The sequence below is a fragment of the Vespa velutina genome, chromosome 20, assembly GCF_912470025.1.
Source record: "Vespa velutina chromosome 20, iVesVel2.1, whole genome shotgun sequence".
Taxonomy (NCBI): Eukaryota; Metazoa; Arthropoda; class Insecta; order Hymenoptera; family Vespidae; genus Vespa; species Vespa velutina.
The window spans coordinates 3437428-3456290 of NC_062207.1; the positions used below are offsets into that span (position 1 = coordinate 3437428).

Here is an 18863-nt window from a genome sequence, read left to right on the forward strand (position 1 = left end):
GAGAGGGAGGGTCGGGACGAGCCTACCCCAACCTCTTCTCAACGAAGCTCTCGCGCGGCTGCGTATCGTATCGACGACCTCTACTACTCTACTCGACTCTCGTCGTGCCACTCTACGTCATCCCACTCCTTTTTCGCACAACCTAACCCTCCCCAGCCGCTACTCCATCCATCCCCCGTAAAACCCCGATTGTATTTTTCGAAGGAAAGAAAATCATCTGGTTTTCTTCCTCTGTCCCCTACCCCTCCCCACGCTCCTACTCTTAATCTCCTAATTTCTCTTTTCTTTTAAAATCTTTAAATTTTACTCCACCGTCCATTAGTTTCTCTCCCTCTCCTCCCACATTTTTTTGAGAGAATACACGCTTTTTCTATTTTTTTTTTCTAAATTTCTCTCTTTCCTTTATTTTTTTTTTTTTTCTTTTCTTAAATAATTTTTTCTCTCGTCTGCTACGAAGAAATTTATGACCTTTCTCTTATTCGTCGGTTTAAGTAAGAATTTAGGAAGATCCTTTCTTAACTTTCAAACATATCTCGTTGAAAATTTATCAATTTTGTGGAAATATTAGAAAAAAAAAAAAAAAAATAAAAAGCGGGTGGACAGAAAAGAAGAAAAAGAAAAAAAAATCTACGATTTCGATTGATAAGGACTGAGAGGTAAATAGAGGAGGAGGAAGAAGAAAATTCACGAGTCACGTTTCAGACGCTGACCGTCTGTCGTTCTTTCCCTCTTCCAACTCGAAATACCCGAGGTCTCTTTTTCTCTCTCAATCCTGTATCCGTCTGGTACACCTTCCTTCCCTTTTCTCGTCCCCCCCCTTCCTCCCAATGCCTCTTCGTCTCCTATCTTCGCAGAGTATCCGCCCAATCCTCTCATCTCTCTTCCTCTTTCTCTTTCTCTCTTTACTATAAACGCTGCCAGAGACCCGTCTGTCCATTTATTATATTATGTACGTCGGACTCGTCCTCTTTTCGGACACTTCACGGTCCAAGCTTCTATCTTTCTCTTTTCTCTTTGGTTTCGAAGGGCGGGCGGGCGAGCGGCGCAGGTATTCTCCCTTAATCTCATCCCTCTTTGAACGCCTCTTTCTCCTCTATCTTCTATCTTCTCTCTTCTTCCTCCTCCTGAATGTAGAAAAGCTTTCGCACTCACACAGACCTTCCTGTCCTTATGCATTATTCAGGATATATATATATATATATATATATATATATATATATATATACCATGGAAGCGTTTGTGACGGGCTAACTGCCGTATCGCCGGAAGTTAGGCAAATGAACCTTCAAACGTTGGATCATCGCGTTTCCCTGGAAACGGCGTCGAACGATTTCCTCTTTTCCACGTTCCTCTCGGACGTTCTTCTTTATCGACGTACGGTATATATGCCGATTTTTTTCTTCGGTTCAATAACCCCTCCCTCCTCTGCCGCCACCACCATCAAACAAACGTTTTCTTAATAAATCCTTTTCTTTATTTTACATCCTTTTAATTATCAACGATTTGATCGACTTATTTACAGCTCACGAAGCCCGTATTAGAAATAAATCGTTTAAATGAAAATATATATATCATGGAATCGCTGAGGCGATCAATGTAGTCTTGTTGTCTCAGTCACTTTTCGACAAGAGTCTCTTACACCTCAGACACAACACCTTTTCCTTTTTTCTTTTTTTCTTTTTTTTTTTTCTTTTTTTCTCTTCTTCTTCTTCTTTCTTTAGATCCTGTCTGGGATACTTGTAAGAGGAGACGAAGTCGTCTCGTTTACGCGGAACCTGCCTCACACACCAATGTAGAATCTTCTCCTCCTCCACCTTCTCCCCCACTTCCTCCTCCTTCTCTTCTTCGTCTTCTTCTTCTCCAACATTCTTTACTAAGACCTCCAAGAATCCGTTTGTCTTTGGGTATAGTCTGATTTTAATTGGACTCATTAAAACTCCATACGAATCGAATGTAATTATAGTAGAATGGTTAATTGAAAAGATAAGACCCCAATTGAAGATCATCCAAAGTTTGTTCGTTTTTTTATACTTATATTTTGCAAAACTATTTAACAAAATAAAAAAGAAAGAGAGAGAGAGAGAGAGAGAGAGAGAAAGAGAGAAAAGGTGCAAGGATTTCAGGACCAGGACAGGTCGTTTCATCCAAGTCCTGCGAATGTTGGACTTGGCGGCCCCGAAAACCGGTTTTAAGTCTTGCCTCTGTCACGTGACATTGGGTTTCTCCTTTTCGGGAGAGTGTCCAAAGAAGCATTGCATTTTGAACATGCCATGTGCATCTCATTATTATTATTATTATTATTATTATTATTATTATTATTATTATTATTATTATTTTCTTTTTTCCATCTTCAATTTTGACTTTGACTTTAATATCGATGACAAAAGTTATATAAGATTAGAAAAGATTTATTTTTTTGTTTCCTTTTCATATCATCCTTTTCATTCTCAAATATTGAACAATTATTCCTCTACCTTGACGTCCTTATTAATTAATTGTATTCTTCAAATTATACATGGTCAAGTTAACATATGTGTTACAATGTCAATGTTAAACAAAATTATGTATGTAGATGAGAAGTGATTTAATTAATATTTCTCAAATAATGATATCGCGCCATCTATTTTCTTTTTATGTGAGTATTATCATTGATCGATAAAGTCAAATATTTTTTTGTAATGTTACCATCCACATTGACGTTCAAAATAATAAATATTAAATAAATATTGCAAATACGAAAAAGAAATCTATTGTGTGTATATATATATATATATATATAAAGCGTCCAGACATACTTTTCATAAAAATAATTCACCGTTTGATGTTAAACTTGAACTTTTTTAAAAAAATTCAATTTAATTTTACAAAAATTTGTATGTATATATCGTATACAACGAAACAAAATGAATGTAATAATTAGGATAAACCTAATCGTTTAAAATGTTCATCTTATTTGTGTGTGTGTGTGTGTGTGTGTGTGTGTGGTGTGATATGTGTATGACAGAAGAGCCATCAATGGATCATATTATTCGCAGTTAAGCGATCACGCTTCCTCAAGGTTAACGCCCACGTCACGAAAGGTCGACGCCTAGATTGCTCAGGGTCAACGCCCGGAGCAGTCGAGGTCAACGCCCTGATAATTCAAGGTCAACGCTCCTATTGCTCTCGAGGTCGCTACTGCGAAGTAATACGCGGGAAAACCATGAAAGAGGAGACTCGTATTACCAATCGTAAAAATGATGTGTTCTGAGTGAATCACGTATTTTTACTTTTTTTTATTCTCTCTCTCTTTTATATATATATATATGTGTGTGTGTGTGTGTGTGTGTGTGTGTGTGTGTGTATATCGCTCAGAAAACTTCCTATAATTATTCTTTATTCTGTCTATATAATTTTTTTTCTGATTCTATTTTCTTTGATTCAAACAAATATGAATTTCATATGAAATAATGAAAAAGAAAAAAGGAATAAGAAAGAAAATATTAAAATTAAAATAAGAAATAAAAATAAAATAAAATAAAATTTTGTCTCGAGTTCTTGCAAATATCGATCGAATAGGGCGTGTCTAAGATTTTCTTAAGAAGATTTAAAGCAAACAAATAAATTCTTTACATTTCTAATCGGCAATCAATAAAAAAAAAATATATATATATTATGATTAGACATAATTACATATAAATAAATAAATAAATAAATATATATATATATATATATATATATATATAATTTTGATTAGACATAAAAAAAAAGAATTGTTAGAAATATATCCTAATTCGATTGATTTAAATTATCTACAGATTGAAAGTTAAAAGTAATTTTTATTAAAAAAATTGTATTGTTAAACCTAAAGAGTAAAAAAGAAAAAAAGAAAAGAAAAAGATTTTGGACTAATTACAGTAGAATTATATAGACTGTTAAGGAAGAGTAAATCTGAACAATCATAATGGGTGTGCCCTTCTCTATCTATCCCTTTTTCTCTCTTTCGACCCTTCTCTACCTCTTTTGAACGGTCTACGCGCGCGAACTTGAGCGTAAATTCGTTTCCGGCTACGGACGGGGCTTACCGGATTTCGAGCGTTTCTGAAAACTGACACACACATGCACCCACACACACACATACACACACAGAGAGAGAGAAAGAGAGCCACATTGTGTTTGCAGACGAATAAATCTGAGAAGTGACGATGAACTGTTATTATGTACTTACAAACATAAAGCCCGCCGTTTTTATTCTTATTTATAAATAAATTCATTAATTAAATGATCAATAATTTAATCTCTTTTTTTTTATTCTATGTACTTAATATTTAAGATAAGTAACATTTACAATTAATGGAGACATTAATCTAATAGTTAAATATTCTTTTTGGATATCACAATTTGTCCTTGTGAAAATTAAAAACATACTGTATTAAAGTAATATTTAAAGGGAATGAGAAGAGATTACAATTAGAATGAATATCAATATAATACTAATAGTGACAGTAAGATTGGTCTAATATTAAAATTAATATAACATTAATATTAACATGATAATAATATTATGTAAATAACATAATTATACCGGAGAGTGTAAAAGATATAAGATTATTAGAAAAGTTTGAATGAAGTAGAAGAACAGTAGTAAGAAAAAAATTGTGCCATCGAATTTTCTGAAGGAATCCAACAGTTGTAGTTGTGGTAATAGTAATGCCAGTAGTAATAGTAATAATAATAATAGTAGTAGTAGTAGTAGTAGTAGCAGTAGTAGTAGTAGTAATAGTAGTAGTAGTAGTAGTAGTAGTAGAGGAAATAATAACGAGCCCGACGTCGCAGTGCCGCAAAGGTTGACGACCCGACACGAGGCGACGCCCTCTCGCCCCTAACTCCTTCCCTAGACTCCCTCCGTCAGAGCATGGCCCTTCGGCATCCCCGTTGCAGTCGACGCAACCACCCCTCTTCTACCTCCAACACCGCCGCCGGGCTGATAGCGTACGCTACGTACGCTAGCCACGGCCACCACCCCCACTGATACATCCCCTTCCCTCCCTTTACCTATCCCAGCCGTCGCTACTGCTACCACCACCACCACCACCACCACCACCACCACCACCACCACCACCACCACCACCACCACCACCACCACTACTATCACTACCAGCTTCAGCAGCAACCACTACCATCACCCCGACCGACTGTCTGGCCAGGGTCGGGGTCGTTGAACGTCTATAAAGATTTTGACTTGGCGTTGCTACTGCTACTGCTACTGCTGATGCTCCTGGTGCTGTTGCTGCTGATGCTACTGCCAGTACTACTACTACTACTACTACTACTACTACTGCTACTACTGCTACTACTACTACTACTACTACTACTACTACTACTACTACTACTACTACTACTACTACTACTGCTAGTACTACTACTAACTCCTATAATTCTTGTTACTGCTGCCACCTTTACCTCTGCAGAAAGTGTAGGAACCTACGAGGAGGTACGCCCTTTTATACAGGGTGTACCATTGAAAATTAGATTTCTAAAGAGAAAGAACAAATTAGATTCATCGATCCGATTCTTTTTCTCATGAAAATTTATGAGATTAAATTTATAGAAGATATATCTAAGATAATTTTCTTATATGCGATGAGATATTGTTCTTTTCGGAAATATAAAGATTTTGAATCATTAGAGAAATGTCTGTAATTCATCAGGAATAGTATTATATCCATGAGAATCGTATTGATTCCGAAATGTAAAACTTCATCAACCCTTCCCAGCTATGGTAGGTCGCGAGCCCAGTCGGGGTCAAAGGTCGATGAACGTCTGCAAAGATTTCGACCCTACACTCTCGATATATATGTACGCGCGCGCGTATGTGTGAGTGTGAGTGTGTGTGTGTGTGTGTATACACACATCGTTTAGGACGGAAAACCACCCTTGTAGACTTCTCATTGGACTAGTACGTTTAAGTAGTCAAATACGAATATGATCAGACATTAATGTGACTCAAAGGAAAAATAGATACTATATTACTGCTTTATTAAATTCATTTCACATTTTATTGTTTATGAGCACTTTGAGTATAATCAAATGAAAGTAATAAAAATCCGATTTTTTATGGCATACTCGAAGAAAACAATTTCCTACACGCAAACTCAATGATCGTAGAAATGTACTTAACGATGCAATTTAATAGACTTTACTAATCTTACAATCAAAATGATAATGCAAAGGGGTTCACTGAACTCGGTATTGAATTCATTGATTAATAATAAAAAATATATAATTCTTTTTATGTGATTATAAAAATAAAGTAAAAAGAAAAATTTAAGAAAACTTAAGAAACATGTTTTGCATATGTAAATCGAATAAATTCGTGCCTTATCTCGATTAGAATGATGACACTACAATCTTATTCGATCCACGTTTGAGAAAATAGATTAGAAACCTGCCAAGTGTACCTTTAAGGGTAGTAGAAAATTCCGGAACGTCTGGGGATGGTAGAGAGAGGGAGAGGGGGAGAGAGAGAGAGAGAGAGAGAGAGAAAGAGGGCGTTTTCCCAGGGTCAAAGGTCACTCAAGATTTATAGAGACTTTAACTTCGAATTTCAAAAAGGAGATCAAAGATTCATACGAATTTATCCTATTTATCAAATATTCTATCAAAATGATTGATTGTATATTTAACTATCAATAATGATTCCTATTAATCATTAAATAAACGTCAAAGTTTCTATTTTGCATATCTATGAAATAAATTGCATATATCTTGATTAATAAAGTAATTTTTTAAGTGTAAAATAATAAATAAAAATAAGTAGAGTGTTTATGACTTACCTTACTGAAATAACCAACTGTATGACATCCTTCAGAATCGCCTATGGTCATCACGTAGAAGAGGAATGGTTCCACGTCGTAGTAAAGAGTCTTATGATCCAAAAAGAACTTTGCTAGGAGACACAAATTTTGGCAATATTGTTTGTAACGTTTACCATCCACTTCCCAGACGCCAATTTTATCTTTTCTGGAATGAAAAAGAAAAAAAAAAAAGAAAAAAAGAAAAAAAAGAAAAAAAAAAAAGAAACAAAAAAGAAGATGTTTCAAATATATTATCACAAAGTAAAACTGTCTCTTATTTTATTATGATCAATTAGGTGATATATATACCGACCTGTATACCTCATGTCCCGGTGGATGTCTCCACAAACACTTTTCTCGATGTCTTCTTAATACCTGACGACTTTTAGCATATCTCAGACAATATTCGCAAAGGTAAAGTTTAGGAGCACGACTAAATTCTTCCGGATATGGACTTTGATACCAAACTTCCATTTCCCATTTTCCCATTTCGACACAACGTGTGCCACCACTGTTTCTACCTTCTCCATCATAATCCAATTCTTTTAACTCTTTCTCCTATAATTGATAAGTTCAAAAAAAAAAAAAAAAAAAAAAAATAAGTTGCAAGAAGAAAAAGATTTTAGGTATAGCATATAATAGATATTGCTTACTATTTTTTCGCTGGCAATTGCTTGAGCTTCCATAAATAATTTCAGATCATAATCCGAGGTGAGATTATTTAAACGCGGTTGTCTGTCCTTTTCATTTCCAGGAAGATCGTTACCACTGTCACTCCCATTATCTTCCCCGGTATGAGGCTTCCATTTGTTTCTCATTTCTTTAACCTTAAGTTGATAATTACGTTGCTCGGTTGTCTGATGTCCTCCTTTAGGTGACTTTTTAGCAAGATTGCCTATCGACTTCTTTCGTTCTTCTTCCCTTTTCTTCCTTTCCTTGTAGAATTCTCTAGAATAATTAATAATACAAATATAATATCGCACAATGTGTATATTACGATACGAAGAAATGATAGATTCCTTTTTTATCTTTCTTACATGCAATTTTGTGGCGTAGTATTGTGATACAAAGGACAAGCTTCCAAGGTAAAATGCGTGTCCAGTTTTCCAGAAAGATGACCTCGGGAATCGCAGCATGCTGCCAATGGACATTCTCTTTCCTTGGTAGTACGTGTGCGATTATAAGAGTTTTGTCCGGTTCTATTAGCGACCGTATTAGATCCAGTACTGCTCTGTGTCGTTCTATTCACTGCGGATGATGAATGTCTAGCGCCTTGACCAGGACCGGCACGCTTAACTGGCGACTTGCTCGTACTTCTCTTGCTTTCAGCTACTCCCGACAAATCACACCGGATCAGTGGAATTTGCAGGATACGTTTACGCTCTATCGTTTCCGTACCTGAGAACCATACTGCCGCCATAAGCAAAAAGACTGTATCTGCATCTTAGGACACCTTGGACATGTTAGTTTTCAATACAAAAGATCTCTCTCCCATTGATCAGCAGAATCCTACGAGCCATTTATATATGTCCAATTCATCCATCCATCCATAACCGCAAATACTGCTTTTTTGTGTTAAGGTGGCAGCATAGAGTCCTATATATTCACTCTCTGCATAAAGTACCCTTCTCTTTCTCAAAACTATACATGCTTTTACTAAATAATCTACCCCTTTTATGTACTCTTCAATTAATTTAAATAATAATTTAAAGGACATGCTCTTAAAGATTGATAGGGAAAAGCCCAAAATATTCTTTAGTACTTAAGTAATCGATAAGAAAGTTAATAAACAAACCATTATGATAGAATAAAAACTAATATATACAGAATACAACTAAAATTAGAAAGTAATCGTCAGTTGGTAATGTACTATAATAAATAATATGTCCACCTGTATCTGATTCTGAGTCACTAGCAGCTTTTGCTTGCAGTTGTAATAGCTTGCTTCCTTTGCGAGTTTGTAACTTCCTTTTGCCTTTAACCGTTCCTTTAGAAGAACTCACTTCTATATTGTCATCCATTTCTTTATCACTGCCAGATGCATCACCATCATCCTCACTTTTTATTCTACCTGCATGTAAATAAATAAATAAATATAAATATATATATATATATATATGTATATGTATATAAATTAAAAATAGTCAGCAATTAAATTATATGAATCACAATATATACCTTGTCTCTTCGTACATTTTAAAGGTTTAACTGGTGCTACTGTTGCTGATGGTCTTTTTGGTTGTGTATTTGTAGTGATATTCTGTGTAACAGGTGGTGGAACATCCTTCTTTTTAGGTTGAGATTGCGGACTAGTAACGCTTTCCGAGGAATCGGAATCGCTACTGCTATCTGTTGAACCAGAGGAACCTGATCCACCCGAACAGCTCTTTGAACTGGCCGAGCTATCCGACTTTTGGATTTGCGGAGTTTTAGCAACTAGCGCTGTGATCAGTGAAAAATCCATTTGAAAATTTTTCTCTTAAAATACAATAGCAATAAAAGTAAATATAAATATTCATAAATTACCAGGTCTTGATGGTATGGTAGGTTTTATTTTGGGCTCAGCAGTTTTTATTTTAGGTGGAGCTTTTGCACATTTTACAGTATTGTTCGCTGCTTTTATCGCATTTATTTTTGGTGGAGAAGCATTGTCACTTTCACTACTATTTTCAGGACTAAATATACTCTTCTTTTTTAATTTCTTTTGTACCGGTTCCGATGTAATTTTCGTAGACTTATCCGCTACTTTTATATTTGTTCCTGAAGGCCCTGAAGTTTTATCAAATAAAACTATTACATTTTTCATAGTATAAGATATTAATCAATAAGATATATAAAATCTTTAGGGTTATTAAATTTTACCTGAAAGTTTGGTTTGTTTATTGCTTGGCTTTGCAGCTGGTATATTTTTATGTTGGGCAACATTAGATGCTGGTTTAGTTGGCGGTTTTTGAACTTTAACTACAGGTGCTACAGTAGCAGTAGCTTTAGGTTTGGCAGGTAGTTTTCTTTTCACAGATTTGAGCTTACTGGGTGATTCTTCAGATTCAGATGAATAAACCACTGGTCTAGACTTAGGTTGTACTTTTTCCTTGTTTTTATTTTCTGCCGTAGTAGTAGGAGTTGGCTCAGTTTTAGATTTGACATGTCTTGCGGCTGGAAACGGTACCTTCTTTTTGGATCTTTCCGAATCAGACGCTTTTTGACTATTAATAGAACTACTGGAGTTTTCTGAATCAGACGAACTAGATTCACTGCCAGAACTTGAGGAACTACTGGATGAAGAGCCAGAACTCGAAGATGAAGTAGATTCCGAGCTAGTAGTCTGTGTTGATAGAAAACAAAATTACGTACAACTTAAATAATTGTTATAAATTATAAAATGTTAAATATTATTTACATTCTATTTGCTTTTCATCGTTCGATAATGTTAACAACAACGTATTAACTATGAAAAAAAGGGATAATAATAGTATCGCACAAAACAATGACATAATTTGGTAAACATAAAAACTTACTTTGCGTTTTGGCGTCATTTCTATGATGTTATCTTTCTAATGAATTTGAAAAATCATTAAATATCATTTCTTTTGTAAATTCTACGAGTATACATTCACGAAAATGATTTATATTTTCGATATTATTTCGCGCAAAATAATGATATTATCGTTACGTATACATAGAAAATACATCACATTAACCGTACATTAGTTAAATCATAGTGATGCCACTCCATTATACGTTATGTTCTATTGAGAAATGATACTCATCCTTCATTTTCTCTCATTCATATATGTGAAATATTTAAAAATAAATATTTTAATATATCAAATATTATTTTATTAATTTATTATTTTATTCTCATTTTATATGTAAATTTCAATCGAAAAGAGAATAATATTTGAATAATACGTAATGGACAGCCATCTTGGTATTGAAGTTTCCTCGAAAAAATACTAGAGGCACTGTACGCACAATATTCATTTTCACATTATGACATATTCTCATCTATACTCATAGAAATGTTATAAAATGTTTTGACAACTTGTCAAAATAAAAAAAAATGTCAAAAATATGATTCTCTCTTAATTGGCTTTTAACTTATTTTTTATTATACCAAAGGAATGTAGAAAATTAATATAATAATAAAATATGTGTATAGTTAAATATAGTGTAAAATTGTGTGATATCATAACAAATTATGATCTGTCTTTTGTGTGAAGACAAAAAGAGAATAAATGAATTGATGATTCATTAATATATATTTACTTTCTTAATTTTAATTTTTTTCTTTTTTTCTTTTTTTTTTTTTTTTTTTCTTTTTATAAGAAAAAATGATCTGTAAAATACGTACTTTATTTAAATATATATTTATATTGGGCATTCTTCTTTTATTAATTCAGGTATGCATATGTGGATGAATAAATTATTCATTGGCTTTGTATTTTAAAATGAAATAATAAAGAAACGTATTAATAATACAAAATTGATATTTTCATTTTCAGTTAGTTTTACTTCAAAATGCCAAACTTTTAAACGAAGATGGTAATCTATTATGTGTATATGTGTATATATATATATATAGCTCTTTTCAATATATCAATATAAAAAAAAATTGATTATATATTTATACAGATAAAAATATACCTGTGATATTGTGGTGGACACCTTTCGGTAATAACGGATTGACCAAAATATGCGGACACAATAAATGTTATTTTACATATAATCGTACATACGAAAATAACTCTCGACTAAAAGTATTATTTGTATATTATTGTTACTTTATATACAATACAAAGCTCTTATTAAATGAAAAATACATTATTCTCTGATTAATTTAATATGTATTAAATAATAAAGAGAATTTAAATTAAGTATAAATAATAATATATATATATATATATTTTTTTTTTTCCAGGCCATTTTATTTTATGGAAGTAATTTTCAAATTAATGATTTACCAAAGTGGAGATCTGCATTTGTGCAATGGGGTTTGATCCACGAAGAATCTCCTAGAAATAATCCTATATTCGTACACTACAAAGCTTTAAATCTTTTTAATTATTCCTCAACGTTTAGTAGATTCAGTAATGTACCACTTTATTCCATCGATCTACCCAATGAAGAAGAACTATTAGGTATATATATATATATATAGATATATACAAATATATACACACATATGTATATATATATATATATACATATATATATTTATGTGATAAAAAATGTATGCTTTTATTATAATATTTATGTGGGATTGTAGGAAAGAAATATTTTGTATCGACTAAAGAAAAAACAGATTTAATCGAAAACGAAAAGTTAGCACCATTATTGTATATTCAATCGGATTGTAATACTGCAAGTAATAGAGACTCATACATTTTAGAATTAATGAAATACATTAAAATCGATTCTTATGGTTCATGTATAAATAATGCTCGCCTAAACGAAAGGTATATATATATATATATATATATATATATGTATGTACGTATGTATGTATATATTGTTATAAGGTTAAGATTTATAAGAAAAGAATACGTACATTTAATTGTACTAATATCGATTTATATCCAGGTTAAAAAGTAATTATTTAGATAAATTAAATAGCAATGAGTTTCTATCGTTTGTGGCAAAGTATAAATTTACATTAGCTTTTGAGAATGCTATTTGTAATGACTATATTACAGAGAAACTTTGGAGACCACTTGTCGTAGGATCTGTACCTATTTATTATGGATCTCCTTCATTCAAGGTACGTTTTATAAATATTAAAAATTTATTTACTTTATGTCAAATATTATAATGAATTTTGTATTGTTAATTTATAGGACTGGTTACCAAATAATAAGTCTGCAATTTCAGTATTAGATTTTTCTGAACCTAAAGAATTAGCAAATTTTCTATTTCATCTTTTAAATAATGATATTGAATATGAAAGATATTTAATTCATAAAATAGGAAGAGAAGAAGAAAGATTAACGAATAAACGATTATTAGATGTATTGAAAAAGAAGTCTACGAAAGATGCACATAATTTCGGTTATTACGTAGAAGAATATGAATGTTTCGTTTGCAAACAAATACATAATACTCAAATTAAAGAAGAAATAAGTATTGTTTCGAAGAAACATTATGATTGCCCTTTACCAATAAATTTATTATCAGGTAAAGCCGATGAAAATAATTTTTGGGTAAATCAATGGAACTTAGAAAAATGTGGGGCAAAATTGTTAGAACATTATGTATTAAATAATATAACTATTGATATTAAAAAGTATGATATTGAAAAATTTGAATTATATAACAAAAATAATTGTTAAAGAATTATTCGTATATTAATTATGTACAAATGATGACTGCTTTATTCAGTATAATAAATTTGAATTTGATAAGAAAGAAAGAATAAAATAAAGTTCCTTACGGTTGATGCTTGATGAATGAAAATATTTCTATTATTTCTGTGTCTTGCAAAACAGGAATGTTTTATTTTAAGCCTGTATTGAGATCTGTGTATGTAATTTTGTGTTGATTAGATCATTGCTCGAATTAATTAGACTTACATTCAAATCTGTATAATGTTAAATCGTATAATAGAAAATAAGTAATTCACCTGAGTATTAGTATTTGTATATTAAAAGTATCTATTAATTTGCAAATTTAGCCTGTAAAACTGGTGCAGGCACTTTCATTAATTCACACAGATGATTTCTTATAGGCCTTAATTCAGTAACTGATTGTTCCCAATCTGTGCCATTTAATTCTGTCAATATACTTCCTAAGTCTTCCTCGGATAAATCCATTTCTTCTCCGTAAAGCGTTAATGCTTCGTAAGTACGTATAGCTGTTACTTTGCGTAAACATTTATATTTGTGGCATAAAAATATACTTAATTGACAAAATGCCCTTTTTCCTATAAAGCCATGCACCTATAAATAATCAAATTTATAAGATAATATTAAATTGTAAATATCCTTTTGAATAATAATCATAATTTTAGAACGATTTATTAACAAACCTGCAAAAGTTGACAAAAAACGTTTATGCTACTAATTAGCAATTTTGTGCTGTTTGTATATTTTATTTCTTGTTTCAATAGCAATAATATACGTTCAGGTATATCACTGTCTGGATCATCTAAAATTATTTGTATACACCCTGAACTTAATAATCTATCCAAAAATGCTAAAATTGAAGTGATCATTCTTTCATTTTTATGGCTCTCTTTGAAAATATTGACCATTTTGTCACATAAATCTCTCAGACTTTTTTCATCTATTTCTTTCAAATAACTGAATAAAGCCACACTAGAGTACTTCACCTATATAATATAAAAATTAAATAAGAAAAGTAGTTTTGAATATTTATAATCTATTTTGTTGTATTACTTACTAAAGATTCACTTAAGCCACCAACACTGAATATAATTCCTCTCAAAAGATTCATAGTATAAGGTGGGAATTCCAACATTTTTATGAATCGTGGAAATGTTACCGATTCCATTCTCCATTCTATATTATTTTTACATTCGCTCAAAGGAAATATATTTTTAAGTTCAGAATGATACGGTATATTTGGAAGTGGAGGTTCGCTGATGTACGAAGAGAAAAGAAAAAGAATATAATTGTTATAGAATTATTGAATGTAAGAAATGTGTATGACTGACCTATGAATAAGGGCACTGAAAACAATGCCAGCCTGAGCACGAATTCCGTCTATTCTTTCGACAGCTTGTTGAGCAATACCACCAATAATATTTGTCATTAATGATTCATTTAGCAAATATAATAAGTTAGCTTGTAGAACTAAATTAGTGAGCACCTTAAAAGAAAGAAAAATTATTTTAACTGATATTATTATTAATAATAATAATAATAATAATAATAACACAGGCATATTATATTGTGCTCACGTGTAAACCAGTCATAGCTGCTTCTCGTACCCAAGCACCTATATCTCCACGGCTATCTATCGTATATTCCTTTAGAGCAAAAAGATAACAATTATATATTTGAGGAGCGAATACTTTCCACACATCTGTAAAAATTATAAAACATTCTTGAGAGTACACTATCTAATTTTCACATTAATCAATTGTTTATTAAACACACTTACCTGCCTCGTTAATATTTAACGTTTGTATTATCATTGTCAAAGAATGTAATGCTTCTTTCCTACTCTCTGCCCATTTTAATGTATCATCTGATATAGTTGTACATTGAATTAATGCTTCTATAATATCCTTTACTCTTGACTTTTTTATAAAAAGAGGAAAATGTCCTATCAAAATAGAAACTGTATATATCCGTTTGCTACGCGTACGTTAACATTTGAATAAATCTTATTATCTCACCTACTGCTTGTGCAAATCCTATTCTGACCACTTGGCTACTCGATTTCAAATTGTCTAAATAACGATTTACTACGGTATTACAAATAATTGGATCCATGCTTGTGTAATATTCAGTAAAAAATTCTGTATGTGCTTCTGCAGCTTTTAACTTGACTGCAGATACCTCGTGACTTAAACATTCCTCCAATAAATTCTGCCAATCGTCTTTAAAATGAAATTCATATAAATAATTTATAATTTAAATAATTAATAAAAATATTCTATTAATGGAATACCTATGATATTAGTGCAGTGAATAGGAAAATGAACGATCGAGCATTTCTTTATGAATACGGCGCAAGCTTGCTTCATCAGTTCTCCGCCTAGACCTTTAAATTGACCTCGTTTTTGAAACGTACATATTACACTTTTTATTTCATCCACAGCTGAGGATTCTGAAACAAAATGGCTTCATTTATCTTCAAATCTTATTATTATAATTAATATATTATAATTTCATGTTAGAAGATTAACCAATTATTGTTTCGATTTTTTTCCCGAAATGATTATACAGAGCTTCTAATATTTCTGCAATAGATAATACTGCTCCATGTCTAACATTCAAATCAATTGAATTCAACATATCCAATAAATTGGTTATTACTATTTCTATCATATATTGTGGATCTGCTGGTGTTAAATTAAACAGAGCCTGAAATAAAAGGTTGAATTTTAAGTAAAATATAAAAATAGATATAACGTGATAAAATTATAATCGTATTTTATCAGCTCATTACTTTGGCTGATAATTCTCTAATTGCAGTATCCCAATGTGTAACCTTCCTTGTAACCAAATGTTCGATCAAGGCTTTGGTATATTCCTCATATTGAGCAATGTGTACACTAAAAAGTATTATGTTATATTATATAAAATAAAAGAAAAATAGAACTTTTAATGTTCTTACAAATGAGAAATACACCTTATTTTAAGAAATGCATGACTTCGCACGCCTACTTCAAAATAATCAGCTACAGTCAATATATCTATACCATGAGGAAAATTTCCTTGTCTTCCAACATTTTCTTGAAATGCCGCCGAAGCTGCGCGTCTACAGTTTATCTGTAAATATAAATTCATTTAGAACTTTCTCGTTCAATTTAATCGACAATAAAAAAATATCTTTACCTCTCTGTCAAAACACGTTACTACTAATAAAGTAGCTGCTATTTCCTTTACGTAAGGTTGAAATACATCCGGATCATATGCTCTAGGAAAAGCCCAACAAATGTAACATGCTGAATCTCTGATTAAATAACCAATTGAACCATAAGCTCTTGGTTCGTCAAAAACAAGTGCTTGAAGTACTACGGGAATCACGTCACTTAAACGATGAGGTAACAATAAACCGCGTCTTCCTGAAACGTATGTGATGCACATGTTAGTTAAAGTAAGAAAATAAATGTAAAAAAAAAAAAAAAAAGATGTAACCCAATACCTAACACTTAATTCTTAAATCTTACCTAATTCTGCTAATGCCAAGCAACCACCATGCCATGCAGAATCTGATTCACGTCCAGAAAAGAGATTTAATACAAATCCTACGACATCGTCTGCTAAGTCTACTGGTAATCGGGCTGTTATTCTACCAATGCCTTTTGCAGCAGACCACCTACCATCGATAATAGAGTAATAATTTGATTAGAGTTAGAGATAAAGCAAAAGGTATAATAATAGAATTGTTTTTATTATACTTTGGATACCTAATAGTGATGGCTTTATCTCTAAGACCTTGAATTAAATGTTCAATAATATCCTCTATAGCTGGTGGTATTTCTTGATCTTCATTATCATTTAATATGTTCTCCTTATTATCAATGCTTTCAGTGCCATTGTTTTTATTTAAATTTGGCAACAAACTAATCGGTCTATTCATTCTTTGATATCTCCAAGATGCTAATTTTGTTCTTAATAACACAAAACCTAAATATATGAAATGATATTAGGTTAATAACGAAGAATTATACAATAATTTTTACAACTTTCAAATATCATATATTACCAATGCGTTGGACAACTTTCATCCCAAATTTTCTTATAAGATCTGCTGGATTATTACTCAATTGTAGTTTTGAAATTTTTTCAAAAAGCATTGTACTGTACGGCCGTACATCTTCTCGTGCACCGTGTTTTAATATTGAAGCTATTACAGCTAGAGGTCCATGTCTTAAAGGATCATTTTCAACAGACTACAATAAATATAAATAATTCTAGATTACAATACTAGTAAACATAAAATTATAAGTATGAGCATGATATTATGTACCTTTAAGCACCATATTATCATTTCTTCGAGATACAGTTTTTTCACGTCTGATCTTGTCAAAAAATTAGCTATTAAAAATACTGCTGCTACGGCACATGCATCCTTCGATAAACAATATAATTTGCATACTTTCATAATCCTTAAAGAAATATACAATAGTATATTCATTGGCTCATTAAATACTACATTTATAATAAATATAAAAATTATTCATTTCTTGCAATAGAAATTAACCAATACCATACATAATATTGAATGAAGTAAGAATACCTGACCATGATTGTTTGCTCCGGATCAATAGTATCAGATGTTTCTAAACGAGACAATGGAAATGGTATTTTTGAAATAATAGATAACCATATTAATAAGACATATCTTGTTTCCCATGTATCTACATCGTTTGGATCTTGTTTCTCTAATAGACGTAATACAGGTAAAAGGTCTGCAACCTAGATAATAATTATATTAGATATAATCTATAATAAAAACTTAAATATATAATAAAATAAATACCTCATGAGGAAGATATGTAACAATCTTTTTATAAGTCTTAACAGACATGATAATAAAAAGATACTTGAAAGCATTGTGTTTCATACTTTCTGTAGAATTATCATCTCTGATAATCGAAAGTAAAGACTCTAAAATATTTTCAAGATATGGATCAAGAAGTTGACGTTGATCTTGATACTGTGACAAAATGAAATTAAAGCGATCTCTGTTTCTTTCTGTAAGACTTGGAGATAAGTCTGTTTTTTTTATATCCTTGATCAATTCGTTTACTTCGTCTACTTCTTTGAAAGCACTAAAACCACAACCTATACTTTCTGGATCTGGACAATCATTTAGCACCATTTTGGTTATATATCTTTAATATTCTCTTTCACTCTTGTTTAATGTATAATATTAAACGAAATCAAGATCATCCCTTATATATTTTATATGTATTTTAAATATTGTCATGCATATCAAATCTACAAAAAAATTATTATTGCGCAAAACCGGTTATATGACAACAAAAACACAATTTGACAGATCGACGAATATCTGTTCAATAGAAACAATAAAAGGAGTATACTTAGGCTTAATTTTCATAAAACTGACTGACTGACCAGAACTTGGATTATTTTGTAAACCGGTCTTCTATATGCCATAGACTATGTAATACTGATAGAGGACAATTGCATTAAACAATATATATATATATATATATATGGAGGAGAACTCACACAGGAGCCATCTACAGTGAAATCATGATACTAATTTAAAATTTCTAAAGAATTTAATTAAAAATTCGTTCTATTTCCGTCATCTAATTTCACTTTTTTACTTACACAATTCAAAAATATTAACAATTTTTATTTA

At 31.4% G+C, this 18863-nt stretch overlaps 3 protein-coding genes across 23 annotated transcripts in view; 1 reads left to right on the forward strand and 2 right to left on the reverse strand.

The window, feature by feature from the left end:
• Positions 1-10936, reverse strand: part of LOC124955945 (histone acetyltransferase KAT7) — a 27786-nt gene extending 16850 nt beyond the window's left edge. For 10 of the 20 annotated variants that reach the window (XM_047511134.1, XM_047511133.1, XM_047511144.1 and 7 more), the window contains exons 1-9: positions 10355-10933; positions 9699-10161; positions 9363-9626; positions 9015-9278; positions 8728-8907; positions 7874-8246; positions 7490-7784; positions 7150-7394; positions 6816-7002 (exon numbers count right to left, since the gene is read on the reverse strand). In XM_047511134.1, the coding sequence (XP_047367090.1) occupies positions 6816-7002; positions 7150-7394; positions 7490-7784; positions 7874-8246; positions 8728-8907; positions 9015-9278; positions 9363-9626; positions 9699-10161; positions 10355-10372 (2289 nt within the window). In that variant the 5' untranslated portion in view covers positions 10373-10933. The other 10 variants (XM_047511147.1, XM_047511148.1, XM_047511149.1 and 7 more) reach the window with 9 other exon arrangements.
• Positions 10937-11170: 234 nt separating this feature from the next.
• On the forward strand, positions 11171-15198 carry LOC124956070 (alpha-(1,3)-fucosyltransferase 10). Its single transcript, XM_047511441.1, has 7 exons — positions 11171-11239; positions 11342-11381; positions 11472-11596; positions 11758-11977; positions 12106-12295; positions 12420-12597; positions 12674-15198. The coding sequence occupies exons 1-7, from the start codon at positions 11171-11173 to the stop codon at positions 13163-13165; spliced, it is 1314 nt and encodes a 437-aa protein (XP_047367397.1). The 3' UTR covers positions 13166-15198.
• On the reverse strand, positions 12128-18586 carry LOC124955944 (tubulin-specific chaperone D). 2 transcript variants are annotated; one of them, XM_047511129.1, is made up of 19 exons: positions 18012-18583; positions 17769-17947; positions 17499-17637; positions 17235-17421; positions 16936-17155; positions 16696-16844; positions 16361-16590; positions 16155-16294; positions 15972-16077; positions 15709-15886; positions 15471-15629; positions 15196-15399; positions 14958-15122; positions 14755-14879; positions 14509-14663; positions 14235-14433; positions 13861-14163; positions 13456-13771; positions 12128-13351 (listed from the first exon to the last, which is right to left on the reverse strand). In XM_047511129.1, exons 1-18 carry the CDS (start codon positions 18351-18353, stop codon positions 13490-13492), a joined length of 3462 nt encoding a protein of 1153 aa, XP_047367085.1. In that variant the 5' UTR covers positions 18354-18583; the 3' UTR covers positions 12128-13351; positions 13456-13489. The 2 variants fall into 2 exon arrangements, with proteins under 2 accessions (XP_047367085.1, XP_047367087.1); XM_047511131.1 differs by lacking the exons at positions 12128-13351; positions 13456-13771 and having other exon boundaries at positions 14021-14163; positions 14235-14353; positions 18012-18586.
• Positions 18587-18863: the final 277 nt, after the last annotated feature.